The sequence below is a fragment of the Oreochromis aureus genome, linkage group 4 (assembly GCF_013358895.1).
Source record: "Oreochromis aureus strain Israel breed Guangdong linkage group 4, ZZ_aureus, whole genome shotgun sequence".
In the NCBI taxonomy this organism is placed as follows: Eukaryota; Metazoa; Chordata; class Actinopteri; order Cichliformes; family Cichlidae; genus Oreochromis; species Oreochromis aureus.
The window spans coordinates 11,290,156-11,312,131 of NC_052945.1; the positions used below are offsets into that span (position 1 = coordinate 11,290,156).

General features: G+C 39.0%; 3 protein-coding genes across 3 annotated transcripts; 1 reads left to right on the forward strand and 2 right to left on the reverse strand.

Moving 5' to 3' along the window:
* Positions 1-436: 436 nt before the first annotated feature.
* snrnp25 (small nuclear ribonucleoprotein 25) lies at positions 437-4,143 on the reverse strand. The gene is made up of 5 exons (XM_031737403.2): positions 3,755-4,143; positions 1,055-1,145; positions 825-930; positions 662-736; positions 437-564 (listed from the first exon to the last, which is right to left on the reverse strand). The coding sequence occupies exons 1-5, from the start codon at positions 3,989-3,991 to the stop codon at positions 507-509; spliced, it is 567 nt and encodes a 188-aa protein (XP_031593263.1). The 5' UTR covers positions 3,992-4,143; the 3' UTR covers positions 437-506.
* A 70-nt stretch (positions 4,144-4,213) lies between these two features.
* On the forward strand, positions 4,214-7,094 carry polr3k (polymerase (RNA) III (DNA directed) polypeptide K). The gene is made up of 3 exons (XM_031737387.2): positions 4,214-4,460; positions 4,546-4,633; positions 6,849-7,094. Exons 1-3 carry the CDS (start codon positions 4,350-4,352, stop codon positions 6,974-6,976), a joined length of 327 nt encoding a protein of 108 aa, XP_031593247.1. The 5' UTR covers positions 4,214-4,349; the 3' UTR covers positions 6,977-7,094.
* Positions 7,095-9,820: 2,726 nt separating this feature from the next.
* cdip1 (cell death-inducing p53 target 1) lies at positions 9,821-19,205 on the reverse strand. Its single transcript, XM_031737397.2, has 6 exons — positions 19,008-19,205; positions 17,067-17,120; positions 13,839-13,991; positions 13,064-13,216; positions 12,094-12,373; positions 9,821-10,629 (listed from the first exon to the last, which is right to left on the reverse strand). Exons 3-6 carry the CDS (start codon positions 13,912-13,914, stop codon positions 10,518-10,520), a joined length of 621 nt encoding a protein of 206 aa, XP_031593257.1. The 5' UTR covers positions 13,915-13,991; positions 17,067-17,120; positions 19,008-19,205; the 3' UTR covers positions 9,821-10,517.
* Between the last annotated feature and the right edge of the window lie 2,771 nt (positions 19,206-21,976).

A 21,976-nucleotide genomic window follows, 5' to 3' on the forward strand; every position in this document is an offset into this window, starting at 1 on the left:
CAACCAGTATATGGATCGACTGAAGGGCCAAATGTATCTCTCAGGTCCTGAGTCAGGTCTTTGCTGGATTTTTATTTGTATTTTTTTCAGATTATGTTTACCTGCTGCTGCTACTTCTTCTTTTGGCCTCTACTAATGTTTTGTAAGGACATGCTGCACACCACAGTGAGATATGCAAAGGTTTTGGCTAGTAGCTCTTTGGAAATCACCTTTATGCACAAAATACTATTTATGCCTGTGACACTGGTTATCTGGCCATTCTGCAGACTCAAAATAAGAAAGTGGAACAAATCATGTGTTTTGTGACAGGTTGCCAGTAACAAAGTGCGTATATATATATATATATATATATATATATATATATATATATATATATATATATATATACACACACAGACACACAGGTACACAAAAAAATTCACATTGGGAATAAAAGTGACAACTTATAAATATTTTATTTACATGAAGCCTAAAAGATTCTACAACAACAGCAGATGGTGTTTTTTTCACTTTTTCCTGAGTCTCTTCATGAACGTCACTTCATCTCTGTTCCTGATCCCATAGCTGAAGATATACACAAATTAAAAAAGAGAGGGAGGGGGTGAATGGATAATAAGTGTTATCAACACCATGAAATAAAGTGCTAACTTGATACACTTACTCTTTAAGCCTCATCTTGTCATCTTCGAGCTTCTCGCCCTGAAATACTAAATGATATGTCCTCCAAACATATCTCCTGGAAACACAGAACACAGGGAAAGAGTAAAAATATGACTTTTTTTAAACATGCCCCGTTTCATTCTTGTGTTTGTGAGTGTGTTTACCAGCTGATGTGTTTCACGCCGCCTTCGCGTTGCTGTTTTAGCTCCATAAATCTGCAAATAGCCTTCTTCAGATCAAGGACCGTAGCATTTTGCACCACCACAATCGCTATGAGGAAAAAAAGCAGTTTGTATGTTTTTGTCTTTTGGGATTTTTTAAACCAGAAGAGTATAAGAGGCTTTGCGAATTTAAAAAGCATGTAAACAGAAAACAAGACAGCTTCAGCACTTACGCATCACTTCACTGTCTGCTTTCAAGACTCTTACAGTCATCGCCTGGCCGTACTCCAAAGCAATCTGAGAGTTGACCTCCTCCAGAGTCACCTGAAGATAAATATTTTTTCATTTTTCTGTCAGCACATAAATTCACTTAGTCTCAAAAACATGAAGGGAGTTCCTGGATATTCATCGTTTAGTTTTAGTTTTGCTTATACTTAATGTTTTGATCTATTTGATTCATTTTTGAGTCAAACTTTTTAGGAATAAATGCCGAACTGTTTTCTTTTTAGCCGCTTCCTAGTTCTTTGAGCCTATATAATATGAAAATTAATTTTTGAGGTTTTTCATTTAGACAAAACAAAAAAGCAATTTATGCAGCACCAGTTTAGCTGGTGCTGGTAACAGGTCCAACAGGTAATCTTATGCTGCAAGGTTGAATGCAGAGGCAGAGGTCAGACTCCAACACTGCCCTTAGCTGCACGTCTTCCTGCGCTCACTGGCTCTCTGCTTTCCTGTCTCCTCGTACCTGCATAACATAATGAAAATGAGAAGCCCCCAAATAATGTAAAAAAAAATTAATAAATTAAAAATTAAACCAATTTATGGTGGTCTTGGGCTTTATGACATCAGTTGGAGACATTTCCCAGTGGCCTAAGTCCTTTTGCTCTGCTGCGAGGAGTCTGCTCTACCAAGGATATTATTGCAACCAGGAGAGCAGTTGTTCAATGAAAGTGTACAGAGGGAAATGAAAGGTGGCAAGGAGTGGAAAAGAGAGAAATTAAGTACCTGCGAGAGTCCAGCTGAGTAAAAAACACCAGCCGAAGCACAAGTTTCTTTTCACACTGTTGAAGCTTTTGTTCGATGTCAGTGAAAATGTGGATGTGTTCAGTCTCACCCTGTATGTCATCTCATCTTGTATTTTTAGACTGTAGGCAAATTAGTTTCTGTGTCTGGCCTTACATAACTGAATTAGATTTTCATGTCCTTAAGATTTCATTCAATCTATCGCCCTTAGGATTTCATTCAAATAAAATAACTTTATGTTATTTTATTTGAGGTATTTTTTTTTATGTTTTGCCGCGTGTAACACAGGAATTTCCCAACTTTTGGGAAAAATAAAGTCCCCTTGCAGGAATCTGCTCTTTGTTTCAAAGTGCAAGAGAGGAGGCATTGTTAGGCTTTTTATTGCACAAGCAGCTTGAAGAGCCTGCTGCAGGTCCTGAGAACAACTGGAAATGCTGCGATGTTCCACTTCAGCCTGTGTTTTTTAATCTTTTTTACATTTATTTTTATTGCATTCTGTTCTGTATCAATATTATTATTATTATTATTATTATTAGTATTATCCACTGATCAGACCCCTATAAAAAACTCTTAACTGCACTACCTGCATAAAAGGTGTCTCATTAATTTGTGTAAACACAATGTCAGCCTATAAATAAGAGAAAATAAGAGATAACACTTGCATGAGCAGAGTGACCTGGTATAATTCCCTGCCTAAATTGCTGTTTCAATCCACCCCCGAGTGACATTTTAGAGACTAAACAGCATGCAAATAATTTACAGATAACTTGAGTCAAATCCATCTCCACAGTTTGGACTGATTAAATTATACATACAGTGTGTTGAACATCAGGTTGTTACGGCATTTTTGCTAGTTAAGCATGCGTGTTTAAGATTGAAACACCAATCAGACAAAACCAGACACTAGCGTCTTTATACACTCACTGGAAAATTTGGAAGACAACCCTTTTCAACTTCTACAGATATTTAAACAGCCACGGTAGCAACTCAGTGCATTTAGGCATGGTCACGATGTCACACTGAAGATCAAACCAAGAATCAAAATGATGAAGAAAAGTTACTTTTAAAGTGGCATATCATGTAGGCTGGTCTGAGTATTTCAGAAAGTGCTGATCTACTTGGATTTTACCACACAACTATCTCCAGGGTTTACAGAGAAAAAGAGAAAATATCCAGCGAGCGTCAGTTCTCTACGTGAGAACCGGTGATTTGATGATGCCAGAGGTCATAGGAGAATAGCCAGAATGCTTCAGTAACTCCAATAACCGCTTGTTATAAACAAGGTATCAGAAGAGCATCTTTGAACGTGCAACACATCAAACACTGAAGCAGGCATCCTACAACAGCAGAAGACCACACTGGGGGCGACACTCCTGTCACCTAAAACCAGGAAGGCTAAAATTCACATACTCACTAAAACTGAATAATAGTAGATTAGGAAAATGTTGCCTGGTCTGATGTGTCTTGATTTCTGCTGCTGCTGGGTTAACTTTGTGAGGATATTTTCTTTGCACACTTTGGAATATTTAGTACCAGCCGAAAGTCAATTAAAACTAACAGCCTACCCCGCTACTATTGCTGACTGCTATGTCCAACTCTTTATGACCACATGTAGCCATCATTTGAAGGTTGCTTCCAGCAAGATAACAGCATGTCACAAAGCTCAAAACATCTCAAGCTGGTTTCTTTAACACGACAATGAATTCACAGACACCAGATTTCAATCCAACATAGCACCTTTATGATGTGATGGATCAGGATACTAAGAGTGACCGGGAGTGTATACAAATATACCAAAGGCATTGTAAGAAGTCATTATATGAGGTGATGTCCTGTCTGACCATAAATCCAAATCTCTTGTCTGTGTGTATGCAATGCACATGTGCATGTTCATGTAGTGGACGGAGCACCTGAATCGGCAGGTCACAGAGCAAAGGATCCTGCACGAGTCGAGCAAGTCCTTCCTCGAAAATATCCAAGATTTCTGAATGAGGAAGAGCGTCCTCATCTTCCTCCTCTCCGCCTTGAGCTGCCGTATCTGTCACATCTTCCTCTTTTACCTCTTCTTCATCCTTCCCCGATTGTCCTCCTCCTTCTGCAGCTCCAGCAGCAGCAGCAGCGGTACACGCTCTCTGCTCCTCCTCCATCACTGCCAGCTGCTAAATTTACTCAGTAGGCAAGCAGCTTAACAGGCAGTTTATCGACTTAATTTATAACTTAGGGAAAAATATACTTTTTAATGGAAACTAATTTAACTGGAAGCCTGTGGAAGTAAGTGCGTCCGTCACAAATAATAACCGGGCGAGGAAATGGGGCTCAGAAAACATGGTTCCGCTTAATGATCCTTTGTTTCTCACCGAACTCTCAATGTGGGTGCATCTCATTTTCTCTCCTTCTCTTCCGGTGCTCCACACGCAGCAGTGTTTACAGCTGAGTCCACAGAGTGCTAGTGTTGTTTAATAGTTCAAAAACTAACAGGGTTTTGTTTTTTAAGTGCGTGATAACATGCTTCTTTTCTGTCCAACCTGCGGGAACGTGTTAATCGTCGAGGAAGGGCAGAAGTGCATGAGATTCGCGTGTAACACCTGTCCCTACGTACATAACATCACACGAAAGGTGAGTAACGACGAAATACTCACATCTTACATTAAGGTTAGCGTGGCTTCTGAGAGCCTCACGTTATCTGTTTAAACCCCTGTAGGTAAATAACAGGAAGTATCCGAAGTTAAAGGAGGTGGATGATGTTCTGGGTGGAGCTGCTGCGTGGGAAAACGTGGACTCAACACCTGGTGAGTGCCATTAAAATAGTTCATGGTGTGGTCTATCTATCTGTTTATAATCGCAAAATTAACTGGCTGAAGAAATATTGGATTTTTTTTTAATTAGTTTGAGAGTGAAGTTGTGTCTATCGTCCTGCACTCCTGCTCAAAACATCAATGTCTGCAGTGCCTTTGAGTGGTTTGTAATACAGTTTTTGACAACTGGATACAGGCTTGTTAGCTCAATGTGATTGCTGACAACAAGTATTGTGGGGTCAAAACTCTAAACACACACTTTCATGTCAAAATTAAACTCTTTAAAAGAAGAACTTTTTAAAACAAAGTCATCCAGCCAGCCATCTTCTTCCACTTATCCGTGATGTGTGTGAGCAAGCATGTGTTTGGATCAACTCACTTTATCAGATTGAAACAAAAACTTTCCACCTGACCATGGACAGATTTTCCTTTAAAACACTGAGGGGAAAGATGCACTTCTGGACTGTTGTTAGCATCCAAGTATTCCCATGGATGACAGTAGGGATGTATTTTGTTGTGCCATTTAAAAATGTAATTATTTAGAAAACTACTTGAGCTGGGTCCTTCAGTTTTTCGTTATTTTTGGGTAAATATCTATTAACACTGTCAATATGGATTGTCAAATGTGTAGCTCAAGTTAACAGTCATGTGAAAAACAGAGTTTTCATGTGCAATACTGTGGAAAAACAAAATACATTCTTAATTAAGAGGGTGAGTCCCTGCCAGCTGCTGCTACCTTAACGTTTGGGCGCAATGTTGTCACTGTGTCAAACACAAACTCCTCTGTATATAAATATTCTAGAGTTAAATGTGAGGCTGTCTATCTGACAGATGATTAAAATTGCATCATTCAACAGCACAATGACCCCAAGCACACCACCAAATTACAACAGAATGGCTGAAAAACAAATTGGGGTGTTGCAATATCCCAGCCCAATAAAAACATAACTCTACAGATAGATTAAAGCTCTTTAAATGAAAGACAGCTGTAGCTTTTGAACTATCCAGCTTGGAGACCTACACTTTATATTACAGAGAATAGGATGTCTTGGTCTGCCCTTGATGACATCAATGTGAAAGTCTTCTCCATAAATTCTCTGGAACTAGATATTTTTTCTCATTTCTGATAACCAGGTGGAGTTTGTCAATGGTATGATGACTGAGTCACATTTTAGGGAGCCAGCATATGCTAGAGACCTCCACTGAATAAAAATGCATTTTATACAAACTTTTAATTACAGTGTTTGTCTTTTCTGAGGATGGTAATTTATATGGCATTTTTGTGTTGGCTTGTTTGTTTTAATCATTAGTGAGGTGGCTTTTATACTTCTTGACCGCTGCTGTCTTTGTTAATTTAGGAAGGTTTAGTCTATTATAATGGATACCAGGGATGGAAGAGCTGAAATGAATGTGGGGTTGTTAAAAGTGTGAGAAAAGGTGTGTCTTTGCATCATTACATTGTCGGACTGCACCCCCTTCAGGGTAGGACAGGTAAACAACAACCTCTCTGCAGGTTCTCCTGAGCTGCTGGTGAAGCTTTCTGGTCAATTAATGTTTAATAAATTGGTGACTGGATTTGGGGGAGGGGGGGTGTATGAATTTTGCAGCTGGTCCACAGCTGTATGCTGGCTCCCTGTCATGAAAAGCTTAGCCTCGTAAAGTTGTGTCAGCACCACTGGTATTTATGATTCAGGATATTATTCTACATCAATCACATTTTTGTGTTGTAAATACCTTTTTCCCTTGAAGCATGAATTGCAACACGGGGAAGAAATTGGAAGAATAAAAGTCCATTAAGAGTCAAATTCCTTCAATTGGTTATTAAAAAGCATTATTTCTAAATAAAGAACAGATTTCATATTTATTTAACACAAATCACAGGCTAATAAGAGACCTTGATAATATGTAATTTTCTATGTAAGAAAAACTGAAGCTATTGTATTTGCACTCTGGATGATGTGACTTTGTCCTCCAGGTCCTAGTTTGAGAAACCTGGCAGGATAGGTGCTTGAACTTTCTTATAAGTGCATCTCGAGAACTGCGTCTTTTGATCTGTACAGTGTTGTCAAAATTAGGAACATCCTGTGTCAGTGATGCTACTCTGTGCATTTTTCTTTATACTGTGTTGCCAGATGGAATTAAATTAAATGAGCCAATTCCAACAGTAGTAGCGATTCCACACTGACATGATGCACTTGTCTGTTTACAGAAACGTGCCCGAAGTGCGAGCATCCTCGAGCATACTTCATGCAGATTCAGACCAGATCAGCAGACGAACCGATGACCACGTTCTACAAATGCTGCAACGCTCAGTGTGGACACCGATGGAGAGATTGACACCTTTTCACTTATAGCCGGGGTTTTCAATTTCATTCACAAGCACAGCTGAGAAACATTTATTTTTTTGCTTTACATTTAATATTTAAATAAAATATCCACTTTCACAATGTCAAAATTGAGTTTCCTTCATGACTTTTATTGATAAAATAGTAGCTGTATACATAAGTCAAACAAATCTTTGACTTACATAGTTATACATTTCACAGACATTTAGAGCAATGCAGACCAGCAAAATCCACAACAATGGTGTGCGTTACACCGTATTAATATTTCAATGCAATCCTTCATTTCATATTGATTTTCTTGCAGAGCTCCGTTAGCTGCAAGGAAAACAAAAACAAATGCACATAGAGTCAGGAACTTGCCAGTGAGAATGACTTCGATGTGTGGCTCGTGCAGAAAAACTCTGCGCTCGGTGCATGAGACATCCGGCATGCTGATGGTGGAACAGTATCTGTTGGTGTTAAATTTGGTGGGATCACAATGTTGGAGTTAATCTGTTATTTAAAGCTTTTTCCTAGCAAAGAGCTCACTATTTAGTATCTGTAATCGTTTTTTAACATGCCTCTGAGCAATGCAAGTCATCGGGAAGGGCTAACGCTAAGTCAGGGACTCAACATTGTGTGAAGATGGTCCCACCGCTGTACGTTAAATTATACATGTTAGCACATCTCATCAGTGAGAGCGACTTGGAATGAGTTTTCAAAATAAATTAACGTTATAACAAAACACGTAACAGAGCAAATATAACATACTGTGCCACTAGTAACAATTTTCTGCTTGTTTTGAAATAACTTATTTTGAAAATCACCTTAAACGACCCAGACTCAGCATTTGGCCAGCGACAGGACAAATCACTACCGAGATGTTGTGGAGTGTTCGTCCATCAGTAACAGTCGAGCCCTAAGTCTGTCAGCTCTACTTTCAATCTACTAAATTCTGAAAAGGTGCAACCATGGTGGGATTCACTCAGCTAACAGCAAACCAAAGTAAAAACCAAATGATGCATAGGTGGTCGCGCTTTTTCCCCCCCCTAGACAAATGAGGCATCTGAGGGGCAAAGGTGAACTTTAACTTAAAGTACAAATAATGACTCAATCATCAAAATAAAACACCTTTACAGACAGAGGGCACTCATGCGCATTAGCTCAACAGTAAGTCACAGGACATTTTGTGACTACAGCCCAAATTAATAACAAAATATAGCAGGTTAACGTAAATCTTGGGACTTTCCCAACAAGTAGATTTAGTAGCTAAATATTATAAATGGTTCATTTTGCTCACATTCAAAAGGGATCAGTGATTAAAAGGAAACACTAGACCTGCTGGAACAAAATAATCAGACAAAGGAAAATAAAAGTTCCGTTCTAAATATTAACCCTTGTGTGGTGTTCGTATTTTTGTTACTCAGCCAGTGTTCATGGGTCTGGTGGACCCGCTAGAGTTTTGGCTTTCCAAATTAACACTATCAAACAATTTTATGTTAAATTACTCAACAATGTTTACTTCATCCCAATTACAAGCTATATGAACAGCAAACATGGTTAATGTTTGCTGTACGCACCCACTTATCCCACACTGTCCTGATGGCAGCTAGCTTGTCTCTCTGCCACCGAGCTGGTCTGTCATCTCAGTTATCAAAACGGATAATCCTGGAAATTTTGTGGAAGTTTTCCAGAGACATTGATGCACTGAAAAGTTCTCTGCCAGTTTCTGCATCCCACAGGGATTCTGTGGATTCCCCTTTGGACCTGAAAACTCCAGCAAGGATAAGAATCCCAAAGTAGGCCTGTAGATCAATTTGGTCCATCTCCTTCCACCTCTGTTAGATTTGTATTGTTGATTGTCATTTATGCTTAGAAATATCTACTCATATATGCTTAGAGTTTTATAATTAGTTGTAGATTGGTAGAGGTTTGATCCTTAGTAGCCTGTGGAGCCTCCCAGAGCACTCTGGCATGCACACACAACTTAAGGTCAGGAGAGAGGTTATATCTGCTCTTCCTGATATATGGTATAGCAAACACACGTATATCTGTTTTACTCTAAGTGCCTTTTGTTTAGGGAAGTCTTTATGGGGTCACACTGTGCCTGTGCTAGACAGACCCAACATCTCTCTCCAAAAACACGCCATCCTTCTAGATTACTGCAATCCAGAATAATTTTCTGGATGGAATCTGGGATAAAAAGCTCAAATGAAGACTTGATGTCCTGCACATGAGTAACTGCCAGCCGTGTTGGCCCTGGTTGCATCCTTATCGCATTAGCAGCTCTGCAGGGTGGCTCATTTCTTGGGCAAGAAGATCATTCAATTTCACCATTTTTTTACATCCATATTTCTTCACTTGCTGTCTGGTGGGCTTGTTCTGGTCCTGGAGCTGGCTGCTGATGGGGTACTCATCTTTGTTTTGTTACTAAATGGTGCTCAATCTCATCCTCTTCTTCAAAGTCACTGTCAGACTCTGAATTTTCAAAAATGTGATCCTCATATTCTGAAACCTCTTCCTCGACATCATCATCAGAAGCTCCTCTCTCTTCCAAAATCAATAAGGCCCTTGCAGCAGATAATATTTTGGCCATCTTGATCAGTTGTGATAAGGAACCACACTGGCAAAGTCTTATTTATAGTATTATGCCCCTAATTTGCAGGTGGGACAGGGTATGAGAAAATAAAATTTGGATCCCTCAAGAAAGAGGGTAAAATGTGCGGGAATGTAAGAGCAGACGGTGTTGATAGTTGAATTTTCAATAATGTGGCAACTTTGTGCGGGAGCGGGAGGAGAAGAAAACAGTATCAGCAGCACCAGAAAGGAGGAAGACAGAGTGTGAGAACACAGGACCTACACTTTCAATACTTTTATTAGACCTGGGTCCAATTGACCCGAACACCTTGTATGTAATGTAAATGCGTGGGGAGAGGTACAGTATGCGGTCATTGAAAATTTGTTTGGATTTATGTTCTTCACAGAAAATGAGCCAAAGCCAATGAATTTCAGGTTGAATAAATTATTAATTGTTTAATTTTTCTTTTGAAAAAAACTGAAAACGGGTCTCACAGACCCGAACACCATACAAGGGTTAAAATAATGAATTAAATATCTGAAATCAAAGATAAAAATTAACCCATGTCTGAATACACTTGCTATAGAGCAAAATTCACAGATGAATTCAAATAAAGTGACATTTTCACAGCGTTCTCTAACAGAGGCAGTTTTGTGTTTTGTTTTTTTCATTTTTTTTTCCCGCATGCGAAACATCACAAATTTACCTGTGTGCCTCTGTGGGGCGCCTTCACCTACTGCGCTTAAGTCAGAGAACTGTACATTTCAAATGCATGAGAGAAGTATGCTGAACCGTATATACAGGAAATATGCTGTGAACTAATGAGAAAACTTCACTTACAATTTAAGAGGGCTACACAACACTTTGCAAAAATGTAGAGGGGTGCGGAGGGGAGAAGCCTGTCACTACCAGCAGGGGGCACTGTGGGTTTATGTGTGTGCATGTACTTGTCTCTGTGGCATCCAGCTGTCCGTGGTTAGCATATACGCTTGTATGTATAAATGTAGCCCTTACAGTAAGGGCAGGTGTGTGTCACATCCTTGAGGTCGTCAATCATACAGGGAATCAAGCAGCAGCCGAGATCACAGCTGTGAACGAGGAGCAGATGGACAGAAGATGAAGCAAAAATCAAACACCTGCTCATGATTGTACACGTTACGTACAATAAGCTCTCACAAAACAATCACTGGGTCAAGAACATGGCAACACAGAAGCATGAAATATACACCATCTGCTTATCTGCCCCGATCTGAACATATGCAAAAGTTGAAGGTCACAGATCCCACAGTATACTGTTGTGCAAAATTTAAGACAGACACGATTAACAAGTTGCTAAATCAACAACATATTATTGAAACACCGTCTGTCTGAATGTTCAGGTAATATTTTATCTTCCAAAGTCCTTAACAGGTGAGCTGGGAAGTAATGGACGCTATGGGGTATTTTATTTTATTTATATAGTGCCAAATTACAACAACAGTTGTCTCAAGGTGTTTTATATTGGAAGGTAAAGACCCTACAATAATCAGACGACACCCTTCACTTTGGTGAACGTGGGAAGTAAAAAAAGCTCCCTTTTAAAAGAAACCTCTGACAGAACCCCCAACCAGTCGCAGCAGGTAGCTGCCCCTCCTTGAGTCTGGGTATGCCAGAGGTTTTTTCCTGTTAAAAGGAAGTTTTTCCTACCCACTGCTGACAAGTGTTAGCTCATGGGGGGGTTGTCTGATTGTTGTTTTTTTCTCTCTATTGTTGTGGGGTCTTTACCTTAGAATAAAAGTGCTATGAGTATTTGCTGCTATATGAATAAAAGTGAATTCTTTCACATTCCCTTATATGCTCAACTATGGACAAACCTGGCCGTGTCTGAGAGCAAGAGCAAATGCGAGACTCCAGTGACAATTTAGTATCCAATAAGGGAGCTACTTCAACAAACTTCCAGCAAATGCAAAGTATTCTGAAAAATATGCAATAAAGTTCATCTAGCTAAAGCTGGAAAGGACAACTTCTTTTTTCACTATTTGAGTCAAAAAAAAAGCAAAAAAAAAAAACCTCACACCAATGAGTATAACCAGGCCACAAAGAATGAGACACTAGCAGCTGGTGATGTGTGACCTTTGTATGAAATATTTTTCAGCATTATTATGTGACAATATTCTGCAGTCCCCTGATGAGTTATATGGTCAAGTTACTTTAAGTTTGTTGAAGTGTTAAGCAATTATTTTATACGTTTACTCAACTTTCGAAAACACTACCTAGGGTACTTAATGCATCTAGTGTCAATAAAGTCAAACTTTGAATTAGAAAGTGTCTCATCAATTAAATTAGCTCAATGGACATGCTTCTGCCTGCAAGCAGCAATATAACAACAATCAGCGTTCTGCAATAATGACAGTTTTATCATGTCAGAAATATGATTATTGCAGATTTTCTTGACATAATTTATCATCCAGCTCTAGTTCTGTGTTTTTAAAACTACTGTCACTTTTAGGCATTACTCATGTGTAAAAACAGCAAAAACCCACCACCAGATGTCTTTTCTTTGACCTACTTACCCTACAAAGAAGCAGAAGAGGCAGAAGAGTGTGTTCATGAGGCCGATGTCGTGGGAGATGCGGGTGACGATAGCCTGCTGACAGTGCGGACACACAGTCTGCACTGGTGAAGTCTGAAACATTTCACCCTGCAGAACGGTCACAGTGGTGGCTGCTCCTGGAGGAGCCAGGACGGTCGCTGTGTGACCTCCCATGTGGACAAAGTGGCCAGGACCTGGGCCCATCTGTCCTGGCATCGGTTGAGGAAAGTGACCAGGTGGTGGTGGTGGGTAGTGGCCACCTGCATTTAGACAAACCAATGAGAGTGGGCGAGCACAAGAACATCAGTCATGATATTTAAGAAAATGATCCATAGCCTCAACAGTGATGTGAGCCAAAAGGAAAAATAGATCTACAAGCCAGTGGACAATAAAATACTCTTTTTAGCTCTTTTACATTTCCACATTATTAATTCAATTTTCTGGCTTCTACCAAGCTAAACTGAAGCCAAATAAACTATTTTCAAGTAATGAAATTTAGCAAGCTGAAGTGTTTTTTTCCGAGCAGTCCATAAATACAGAAACTACATCAGAATCAGAATACTTTATTCATCCCTGAGGAAATTATGTGGTCAGAGTTGCTCCAAGACAGTAAGAACAGTAACTGATCATACAAAAAAATATAACAAATAGCTCTACTATATACACATAGCCCAATTAAAAATATATCCCAGTATATAACACAAATTAAATATATATGGTTGAAATTGAAGTGCCCCTCTTATCAAACTGTAAAACTTTATTTCTCTGGAAAGAATGTGCAAATATTAAGTGTGTACAGCTATTGCAGTTTGTACTGTGTATAGCTGTACACCATGTCGGGTCCAGAACCATGAACACTAACATGCCCTGACAACTTTAGAAGACAGTCACATATTATGGCAGTGTGATGCTTCATTTCCTTATCTATATATGCAGATAGTCTGTCGCACCTTGTGGTGGTGGAGGCATAGGCATGGGCATTGGCATGGGCCCTTCCCCAGGGACATGTGGTGGTAGGAAGCCTGGCTGTGGGGCCTCATAGGGTGGTGGACCATAGTCTGGAGGTAGGGGTTGTCCCTGTGGAGGAGCAGTCCTTACCGCTTCTGAAATACAGCACACATTAAAAAGATGGCACTGAAGACAGCCCCGCACAAGTCTGACACAACAAACTGAAGTTTATGGTCTGAAATAAATAACTGCAGTAGTACACGGCTGCAAGTGCATGACAGCATGGGTGTTTACTTCACTGGTTATCTTTGATGCTTTCAAAGGTGAGACCTTTATTTGCTGTGATTTACATTTGCTCTTCTTCATCAAACTAGCAAATATTACAATGAAGTCTCTCAAGCTCAGTGAGTGCCCAAATTTCTCACATCAGCTGTGGGGAAGTGGTCAAACTGCTTTTGAATTATCTCAATGCACTCAAGAACTTCTCTTTTTCATTGGTTAGTAAATCAGAGTAGGCTCCATAATGAGACCAATATATAATAATTTAGAACAGAGTCATACTGATATTACAAAAGATAAATTTTGACTAAATTATTCAAATCAGTCTGGATTTAAAATGAGCAAATTACAATTTTTTTCAACAGTTAAAACGGTCGCAGATGTACTTCCTCTTGAACTGAGGAAGTTTACCGAATCACTCACACTGAATGTAGAACATATGTCACCACCAATACCGCTACTGTAACATTCACAGTCCTGTGTGTTCAGCTTTATTACCAGGTTGTCCATTTTTCTCCTGGATGAGGGGCGCACTGGGACCTCCGGGGTACGGAGGGGGAGGATCGCTGGACATACTGGCCGGATGTCTGAACTAGCAAACGGGTCGGACACGTAAGCGCCACTCACAACTCGACAGGTTGACCTTCCCCCCTGTGAGGAATAAAAAATGAGCACAGTTTGAGTCCCCTGGCTCATTACTCTCTGACACAGTCATAAAATGTTCCATCAACAGTCAGAGAGGCTAATGAAGGAGCTGATGTAACTGCTGATGTCAGTCTGCACATACTGTACCATATGTTTCAGGGGAATTGAAAGATAAAGGGGGAGGTTTTAGGACACCTTAACGCTGGCAGTGTTAATCACATTTTCTTGGTTTATAGGAATACTGCCTGACAATAAAACAGAAGTAAAAGCAAAACTGTTCATTTGAACATGAAAACAATATCATGATGGGTTTACATTTCATTTGCAACTAAAACCAAATTGTTCAATTCCAGTCTTATAAACCAAGATGAAGCAGTAAAAACCATAAGATGACCAGAGTAAGTGATTACTGTGTGAAAACCTGGATGACTTTGAGTGCAGTAAAGAATGGTAAATGGACTGGTTCTTATATAGCGCTTTTCTACTCTGAGCGCCCAAAGTGCTTTATGCTTTCATTCACCGATTCATACCCAAGGATATCTGGCAGAAACCAACCTTCCGATTACCAGATGACCTGCTCTAAGCCTCCTGAGTGACAGCCACCACTTAAGAAGAAGCCTTTAGCAAAAGCAATTCCAGAGAAGGCCTGAATTAAATGAATGAAATGAACTGCTAGGTGTGAAAACATCAACAGCAAAACAATCGTGAGCTCCTCCATCCTTCCCCGGTGATCAGGTTTTAGCAGGAAGCACCTCTTCCCTCTGCCTAAATAATGCAAATGGTGTCTGAATGTAGGGTGCAACAAATGCCTCGGGGAAGAACACCAATTTTGGGGGGAGATTTAAAAGTATGTATGTCCAGTGATGACAACTCCAAAGCACTAAGGCACAAGCAAAACCAAAGACTGTTATTGCATGGTGCTACAATTTGTTCTAAGGAATCCCATCATTTGCATTTTCCACCTGTTAGGTCAGAGAAGTGCAAGTACTAACACAAAGAGAAGCAGGCTCTCACATCTGTACATGAACCTCTACATACTTGAAAATATGTGTAATAGACTACACTACTGTTAATACAACAGACCCCTAAATTTTAAAGACTCTAACAGAAGTCTTTCTGATGAGGGAATGTCTACAAAACAGTCATGGTTTTTCCTAAATCTGGCTAAACATGTTTTAGCCTTCTGACAGGACTGCAATATAAAGCTGTTTATAACAATGGGCAAAATAAACACCAAAATTGAGACTTCTTTTGAGTAAGGTTATACAGATACTTTGCCTCTACTAAATGTGGACCAATCGTGTAGGCCCGTTTTGAAACAGTACTGGCACGCCAACACCTCTGATCCAAAGATGTCTGTGTAAGATTGATTCTAATATTTTAAGTCTCACATAAACGGTGGCAAGTCCATAAAGTACCACTGGGATCTAGTACAAACAAAACCCACTGAAAAGAAACTTCCTCCATCTGTTTTAGTCAAATGTGAACTGACTTTTTAAATGTGTGAGCTTATCTGGAGAGGAAAAGAAAGGTGCTGCTACACAGAGACAGGTATACAGACAAAGGAAGTTTGTATGGACTACATCATTCCTCGCCGACCAAAGAAAGTGTTGAAATGTGTCTAGACTTCAGTTTGTTTTGATGTTGAAATGTCACTACCCTATATTTTTAAACTATGGAAGTCCTTTTAATTCAAATTGATATAAACAGAAATGCCCACAAAATAAATAAAGATTGACTTTAAAGACCAGCGGTGCAACTTTTGAGCCTGTCCCTGTGATCTCCTGATATCATTTCAGCACATTCCTCAGTTATATTAAGGTTTTCAAAGCATATGATGCTGAAGAAGCTGTTTGCTAATGCAGGTTTTAAAGTGCAGAGGAGAAAAAGAACAAAAGACGTTAAACTGCAGAAAAATTTTCCTTTGCCAGTTGGTCTTGTTAGCTGGGGTTTCAAATGTACCAAAATTGTATATCTGTTTATTAACACATCATTTATCAAAAACCTACATGCACACTAGTCGCTGTCAAATCAGATAGCGCATTTTCATTTCCTTTAGCAAATAAATACACTTACATGCACAGCAAACCTCAAATGATTCTTTCTGAGTCAGAAACAAACCTCAATGCTAATATTAAATATGCAGCAAACCCTACCTATTAAATGTAGGTCAATTATGTTAACTGACTCAGTGACTAACAAATGTGCTCATTTATTAATTTCTATAATTGCATCTACACTTATAAGCAGCAACAGTAACAAGCTCCCCTAATAGAGCCACAACATACACTGATGCTACTGACGTACCTCCTGTATTTTGAGGCTGCATGCTAACACTAGTGTAGTTCAGTCAGTTTGACATTTCTCTTTTCTCAATGTATTAAGGTGTTTTTTTGTGTATGTTTGTTTGTTTTGGTATTTTTTACAAGAAATACCAGGCCTTACTTACTAGGGTATATTACCATGGTAACATATGCTGCAAACCTAACCTGTGCTGAACTAGGCTAAATTGCAGATTAGAGATCAACAGGTATGAAATCACTGCTGACAGACCAATGAGTTCTAGTGAAAACAAGGTCACCATTCCCAGAAGATTCCTTGGACATCTGTGCACAGATAGTCGAAGCATCTAAAGTCTTTGTTTTTCCTTGATGAGCAACAGCATTAAATGTAGATTCGACGTAGCTTTACCCTTTTTTTCCTGCTGGCTGCAAGCAATTTCACAACAGTTTTAATGTACTCTGAGCACTAATGATCATATTTGATACTTCCTGAAGTTGTATCAAATTTCCACTAATTTGGCCTAATTTTCAGTTCAGCCTTTGTTATGTGTTTAATCCTTCATATTTTTCATTTTTTTAATCTTCCTATGTAAAGTCACCCGTTTTGTTGCAAGGCCTCTTATGTAAAACTGTGATTGGTCAGATACTGTTAGCAGCACCACTTTTTAAGCTGACTCAACTTGATAACCAGCTGTGACCTCTTACTTTGATCGCCAATGTTTGGAGAAGTGAATCCAGAGAACGCAAAAAAAAAAAAAACTTATACTACTGCTACTACTACTATTACTAATAGGTTTACCTGATGTGACTGAAATTAAGGATTCCTCCAGAGAAGCCTGAGATCTGCCACACCCTGTAATAGGAGCAAAATTCACCATCATTATTATTATTATTATTATTATTATTATTATTATTAAAAATTTATGAGTTCAAAGAGTACATTATTATTAAGCCAAGACTGTTATTAAAATCTACACTAAAAGTTACAAAAACAAATCAGTCTTTAGCAGTGAACTGAAATAAGACACTGCTGAGGTAAGCCATTAATTAAACTGTTGTAAATAACTTGTTAACCTATAATATGTCACAAGCCTGTACATAGCTTGTACACTCACTACAGCCTGTACATACTTATAGTTATAGCACATTCATAACATACCTTCATACCGTGTACTTTGTAACATACCCATAATAGACCCATATTTTGTACCCTCATACCTATAATAGACCCTTTTTGTAATATATCTATATATCTATATTATTGCTAATATATATTTTGTAATATATCTATTGCCAATGCACTTCTGGATGGATGCAAACTGCATTTCGTTGCCTTGTACTTGTGACATGTGCAATAAAGCTGAATTCTATTCCATTCTATTCTATTCTAAGATAAAAGCTGCAATCAGTTTTGCCAAAGTGACTTTCATATGCCCTTTACTTATCCGAGTTAAAAGTCTCATTGAGATTACAAACGTCTTTGTTAAGAACAATCTTGCCAGGGAAGCAGAAGTGACAACAAATATAACACAGTAGTTCTATGAAGACATCTGAAGTGGCCTGAAAGGATGGTTTGATTATTATTTAGAATACACTGAAAGTACAAATAATGCAGAGTCATAAAGATACTTGCCTAACAGCTATTTTTTTAATTAAATATATAACCCGTTTGTAAATCCTGTTGACTACAGCCCATTTACCGATATAAACAATGATAATGGTCATTTAAAGAAAAAAACGATTCAAACATCAACTATCACTTCCTCAGGTTGGTAATTTCACAACCAACGAGAAGAAATAACTAAATTATAACTAATACATATACACACACACACATATATATATATATATATATATATATATATATATATATATATATATATATGTGTGTGTGTGTGTGTGTGTGTGTGTGTGTGTGTGTGTGTGTGTTTGTGTGTGTGTGTGTGTATGTGTTTTGTTTTTTTTAAGGCTGAAATTTGGATTCTTCTTGTGTCCAGGGCAAACAAAAAGCAAAAGTGAAAAGAAAACTTATACGTGATCGCAATAACAAGTACTAACTTCGGTGCCTGCACAAATAAATATCTAAGTTTACTAAGTGTAACTGTAACTGCTCCCAACTTATTGGGACAGTTTTCCCAGATAAGCAACTAGCCAGCTAGCTGATGTTTTTTAATAATCCTGTAGCGGATAATCCTGCTCAAATCTACTTGCACAACTAACCATGAATAACTTAGTTACGTAAGTGAGGCCAGAGGAAGCCAGCGGCGATGTTAATTTAAATTGGTGCTTGGATCTAATACTTGTATAATAATGTGGTAGGGTAGCTAGCTAACTGAGAGGCAATGCGGAGTGATGTGAACGGTAAAATAAGCCGTTGAATTCGGTATTTCTACAACATCTCTGCTATTTAAAAAAATACGAAAAAGAAAGAAAGAAAGAAAGAAAGAAAGAAAGAAAACCCGTGAAGGACAGGGAGTGTTTCCTGTCAGCCGCTGAGGTCAGCTTAAAGACAGCGATGTGTTTGTTTAGTTAAAGCATGTCTGTTTGGGTAGCAGTGGTTAGCTGGCTATCGCTAGCGTCGCCATTCGTGACACAGAAACGACCTCGTAAAAAGAAAAAAAAAAGAGATGCGGACAGAAACGGTTAAGGAGTGAAGACCCGGAGGGCTGTGGAGAAGAAAACCGTCTTCGGTCACGACTCTTTAACGGGGCAACTGTCAATATGCTGAATGCCAGATTACCTGGTTGTAGATGAGACGCCAGCCCGCTGCGTGAAGTTGCTTGACGTTAGCAGCTCCGTCCCTCCTGAGAAGAGTCAACATCCGTCGAGATGGATTTACACCTGACGTCATTAATCAGGAGTTACACGAGCTGCTGCTCAAAACTTCTACGTCACATTCTGCTCGTTTCTTTTTGTTTAAGTAAAATACGACATAATTTTTTTATCCTGTAAATAACACGACAAAAATAAAACTATATTAAACAATAGCATGTAAACAACCATTACCTTTTTACATTTTTTAGCATCAGCTCCGCTAACTATATAATTATTTAGAGCGTTAAATATGATTACAATATTTTTAAGACATCTCATACTTTAGAAAGTGGGACTCCAGCATTATATTCATTGTTTATATGTATTACTGAACGCCTATATAGCTTTTTTCGTGTGATTTGGAGATCAATCTGCCGCTTACCAGAAGATTCCAGTTGAAACTAATAGCTGACCTTCGAGTATTTAAAATCGTTGTGTTTACTGGCCTCCTGCGGTCGAACTGGAGAACTGCAACGTTAGTCAATTAGTCAACGTTAGACAATGTTAGTATCAGTGAAGGCATAATGGAAAGGCAATGGCAGTGCTGTAAAAAAATTAAATAAAATAAATAAATAAACCGCACCATTGTTGTTTAGTGAGCTAGTGTTTTTTATTATGAATTATATATTCAACATCATATTTATTATGTTTTAGCTTTATTATTCTGTCGCCAGCTATTCAGAGTCAGAGCTGGCCCAAGGTGCCCTAAGACCATCACCTCCCACCAACCTCAGCACTACAAATATTAACTTTAGTTAATAGTAGTCCTTGCTTAACAATTTCTGCCTTGTACAATAACCATTATCACAACCATTCCTGTACCATAACCATTATTATTTTAGACTTAGACTTAGAGCTTTTTATTGTCATTGTGCAGTTTCTTGCACAGCGAAATTGGGTAGCTGGACCACAAAGGTGCTAAAATAAGAAGAAGAGAAACCAATATACAATAAGGCTGAAAAAATAAAAATAAATAAATAAATAGAATAGAATAAAAAGCAGTGTATATGTATACATATGTGAGTGGAACTATATACATGGTGTATGTGTAGGAAACATTGAAACAGACTGGGACCAAAGTAATTGCACATGAGCCAAAAATATTGCACAGAACATGGAAAGACTGAGATATTGCACACAGATGATCAACAGCAGTGTCAGAGTGGATGTGTTGGGGAAGTCTTTACACACTCTTAGTTTGCATTAATAGTTCTGCCAGCCCATGGGAAGAAGCTGTTCTTTAGTCTGTTGGTTTTGCACCTGATGGATCTGAGCCTTTTTCCAGAGGGCAGGATGTTGAAGAGGTGGTGGTTAGGATGGAGGTGGTCCTTTATAATTGCCCTGGCTCTGGAGAGACACCTTGAGCTGGCAATTAAGTCCAGGGAGGGGAGTGGACAGCCGATCACCTTCTCTGCAGTTCTGATGACCCTCTGTAGTCTCTTCTTGTCAGCTGTTGTGCAACCAGCGTACCACACAGGGATGGCGTGCACCAGCACACTCTCGATAGTGGCACGGTAGAAGGACACTAGGAGTTCAGTCTGCAGCCTGTTCCATCTCAGAACCCTCAAGAAATGGAGGCGCTGCTGGGCTTTCTTTACTAGGGCTGATGTGTTTGTGGACCAGGATAGGTCCTCAGATATGTGGGTGCCGAGGAACTTAAAGGAGGACACCCTCTCCACATAGTCACCTTTTATGGAGAGGGGAGGGGGATCAGTTCTTGTTTTGCGGAAGTCCATGACCACTTCCTTTGTTTTCTTGGTGTTTAGGGTGAGGTTATTGTAGTTACACCATTCTGACAGTCGCTGGACCTCATCCCTGTAGGCGGTGTCATCATCGTTGGTGATGAGCCCCATCAGAGTGGTGTCATCTGCAAATTTGATGATGATGTTGCAGGGGTGCATAGGGGTGCAGTCACTGGTGTAGATGGTGTATATTATTATTGTTGTTGTTGTTGTTGTTGTTGTTATAGATCATCGTTATGGTGGCTTATTAGTGTGGTGAGAGGTAATTAAATAAACTCTGCAGACAATGAATTTATGAAGTATGAATTTAAACATATAAGTATAAAAATATAAGGATATCTGTGTACACTCTCACAGTTTTATCAATATATCTCTAAGTTGTGTGTTTGAACACATTAAAGGAATGCTGACAAAAAGTGATTTTTATATGTCACATCATTACGCATTTAATCTAATTTACTCTAATGCATTTTTAATACACTTCTATTGGGCCCAACCAAGGTACTGTAATTTAAGGGTTACAGTTTCATAAACATTTAAAGATCTGGACATATATATATTTAAACTTCCAAATATATAGAGAGATAGACTGATTACATTATTCACTATTATTCTGCTGTGCTTTGATCTTTTTTGACCTCTGATGTCCTTTAGCACCAAAAAGGTTGAGAACTGAACCAGCTAGTATCATTTTTGTGCTATGCTACATTCTTGTAGAGGTCTGTCTGTGTATCAGATAGTTACAACAAGATGTGGTAGAAGATGAAGTGGAAATATCAAGGAAAATTAAAGTTGCTCTGACAGTGGTGAAAAATATGAGGAGAAGAGAGAGTGTGTTTAAAGATAAAGTCAATTTATTCTCTTTGCTTATACAAATCACGGTTGCATTGAAGCTGGAGCCTATCCCAGTTATCACAGGGCAACAGGTGAGATGCACCCTGGAGAGGGTACCAGTGCCCCCTCAAGTATCCTGAAGAGGGTGAAGCTGGTCCAGTGTTCCGCGACTGGGACGAAAACTGCATTGTTCCTCCTGTATCTGAGGTTTGACTAACGGATGGACTCCTTTTGAACACCCTGGCAAGACTTTCTTGGGGAGGCTGAGGAGTATGATCCCCCTATAGTTGGAACACACCTTCCGGTCCCCTTTCTTGAA

Coding starts and splice junctions, on each gene's coding strand:
- snrnp25 (XM_031737403.2), bottom strand. CDS start 3,991: ATGGAGGAGGAGCAGAGAGCGTGTACCGCTGCTGCTGCTGCTGGAGCT. Junction 931..1,054: donor AGCAGACAGTGAAGTGATGC/GTAAGTGCTGAA, acceptor TTTTCCTCATAG/CGATTGTGGTGGTGCAAAAT. Junction 737..824: donor GGCGTGAAACACATCAGCTG/GTAAACACACTC, acceptor CTGTGTTTCCAG/GAGATATGTTTGGAGGACAT.
- cdip1 (XM_031737397.2), bottom strand. CDS start 13,914: ATGTCCAGCGATCCTCCCCCTCCGTACCCCGGAGGTCCCAGTGCGCCC. Junction 12,374..13,063: donor TATGCCTCCACCACCACAAG/GTGCGACAGACT, acceptor GTCTAAATGCAG/GTGGCCACTACCCACCACCA. Junction 10,630..12,093: donor CTCTTCTGCTTCTTTGTAGG/GTAAGTAGGTCA, acceptor CCTCGTTCACAG/CTGTGATCTCGGCTGCTGCT.
- polr3k (XM_031737387.2), top strand. CDS start 4,350: ATGCTTCTTTTCTGTCCAACCTGCGGGAACGTGTTAATCGTCGAGGAA. Junction 4,461..4,545: donor TACATAACATCACACGAAAG/GTGAGTAACGAC, acceptor AAACCCCTGTAG/GTAAATAACAGGAAGTATCC. Junction 4,634..6,848: donor AAACGTGGACTCAACACCTG/GTGAGTGCCATT, acceptor GTCTGTTTACAG/AAACGTGCCCGAAGTGCGAG.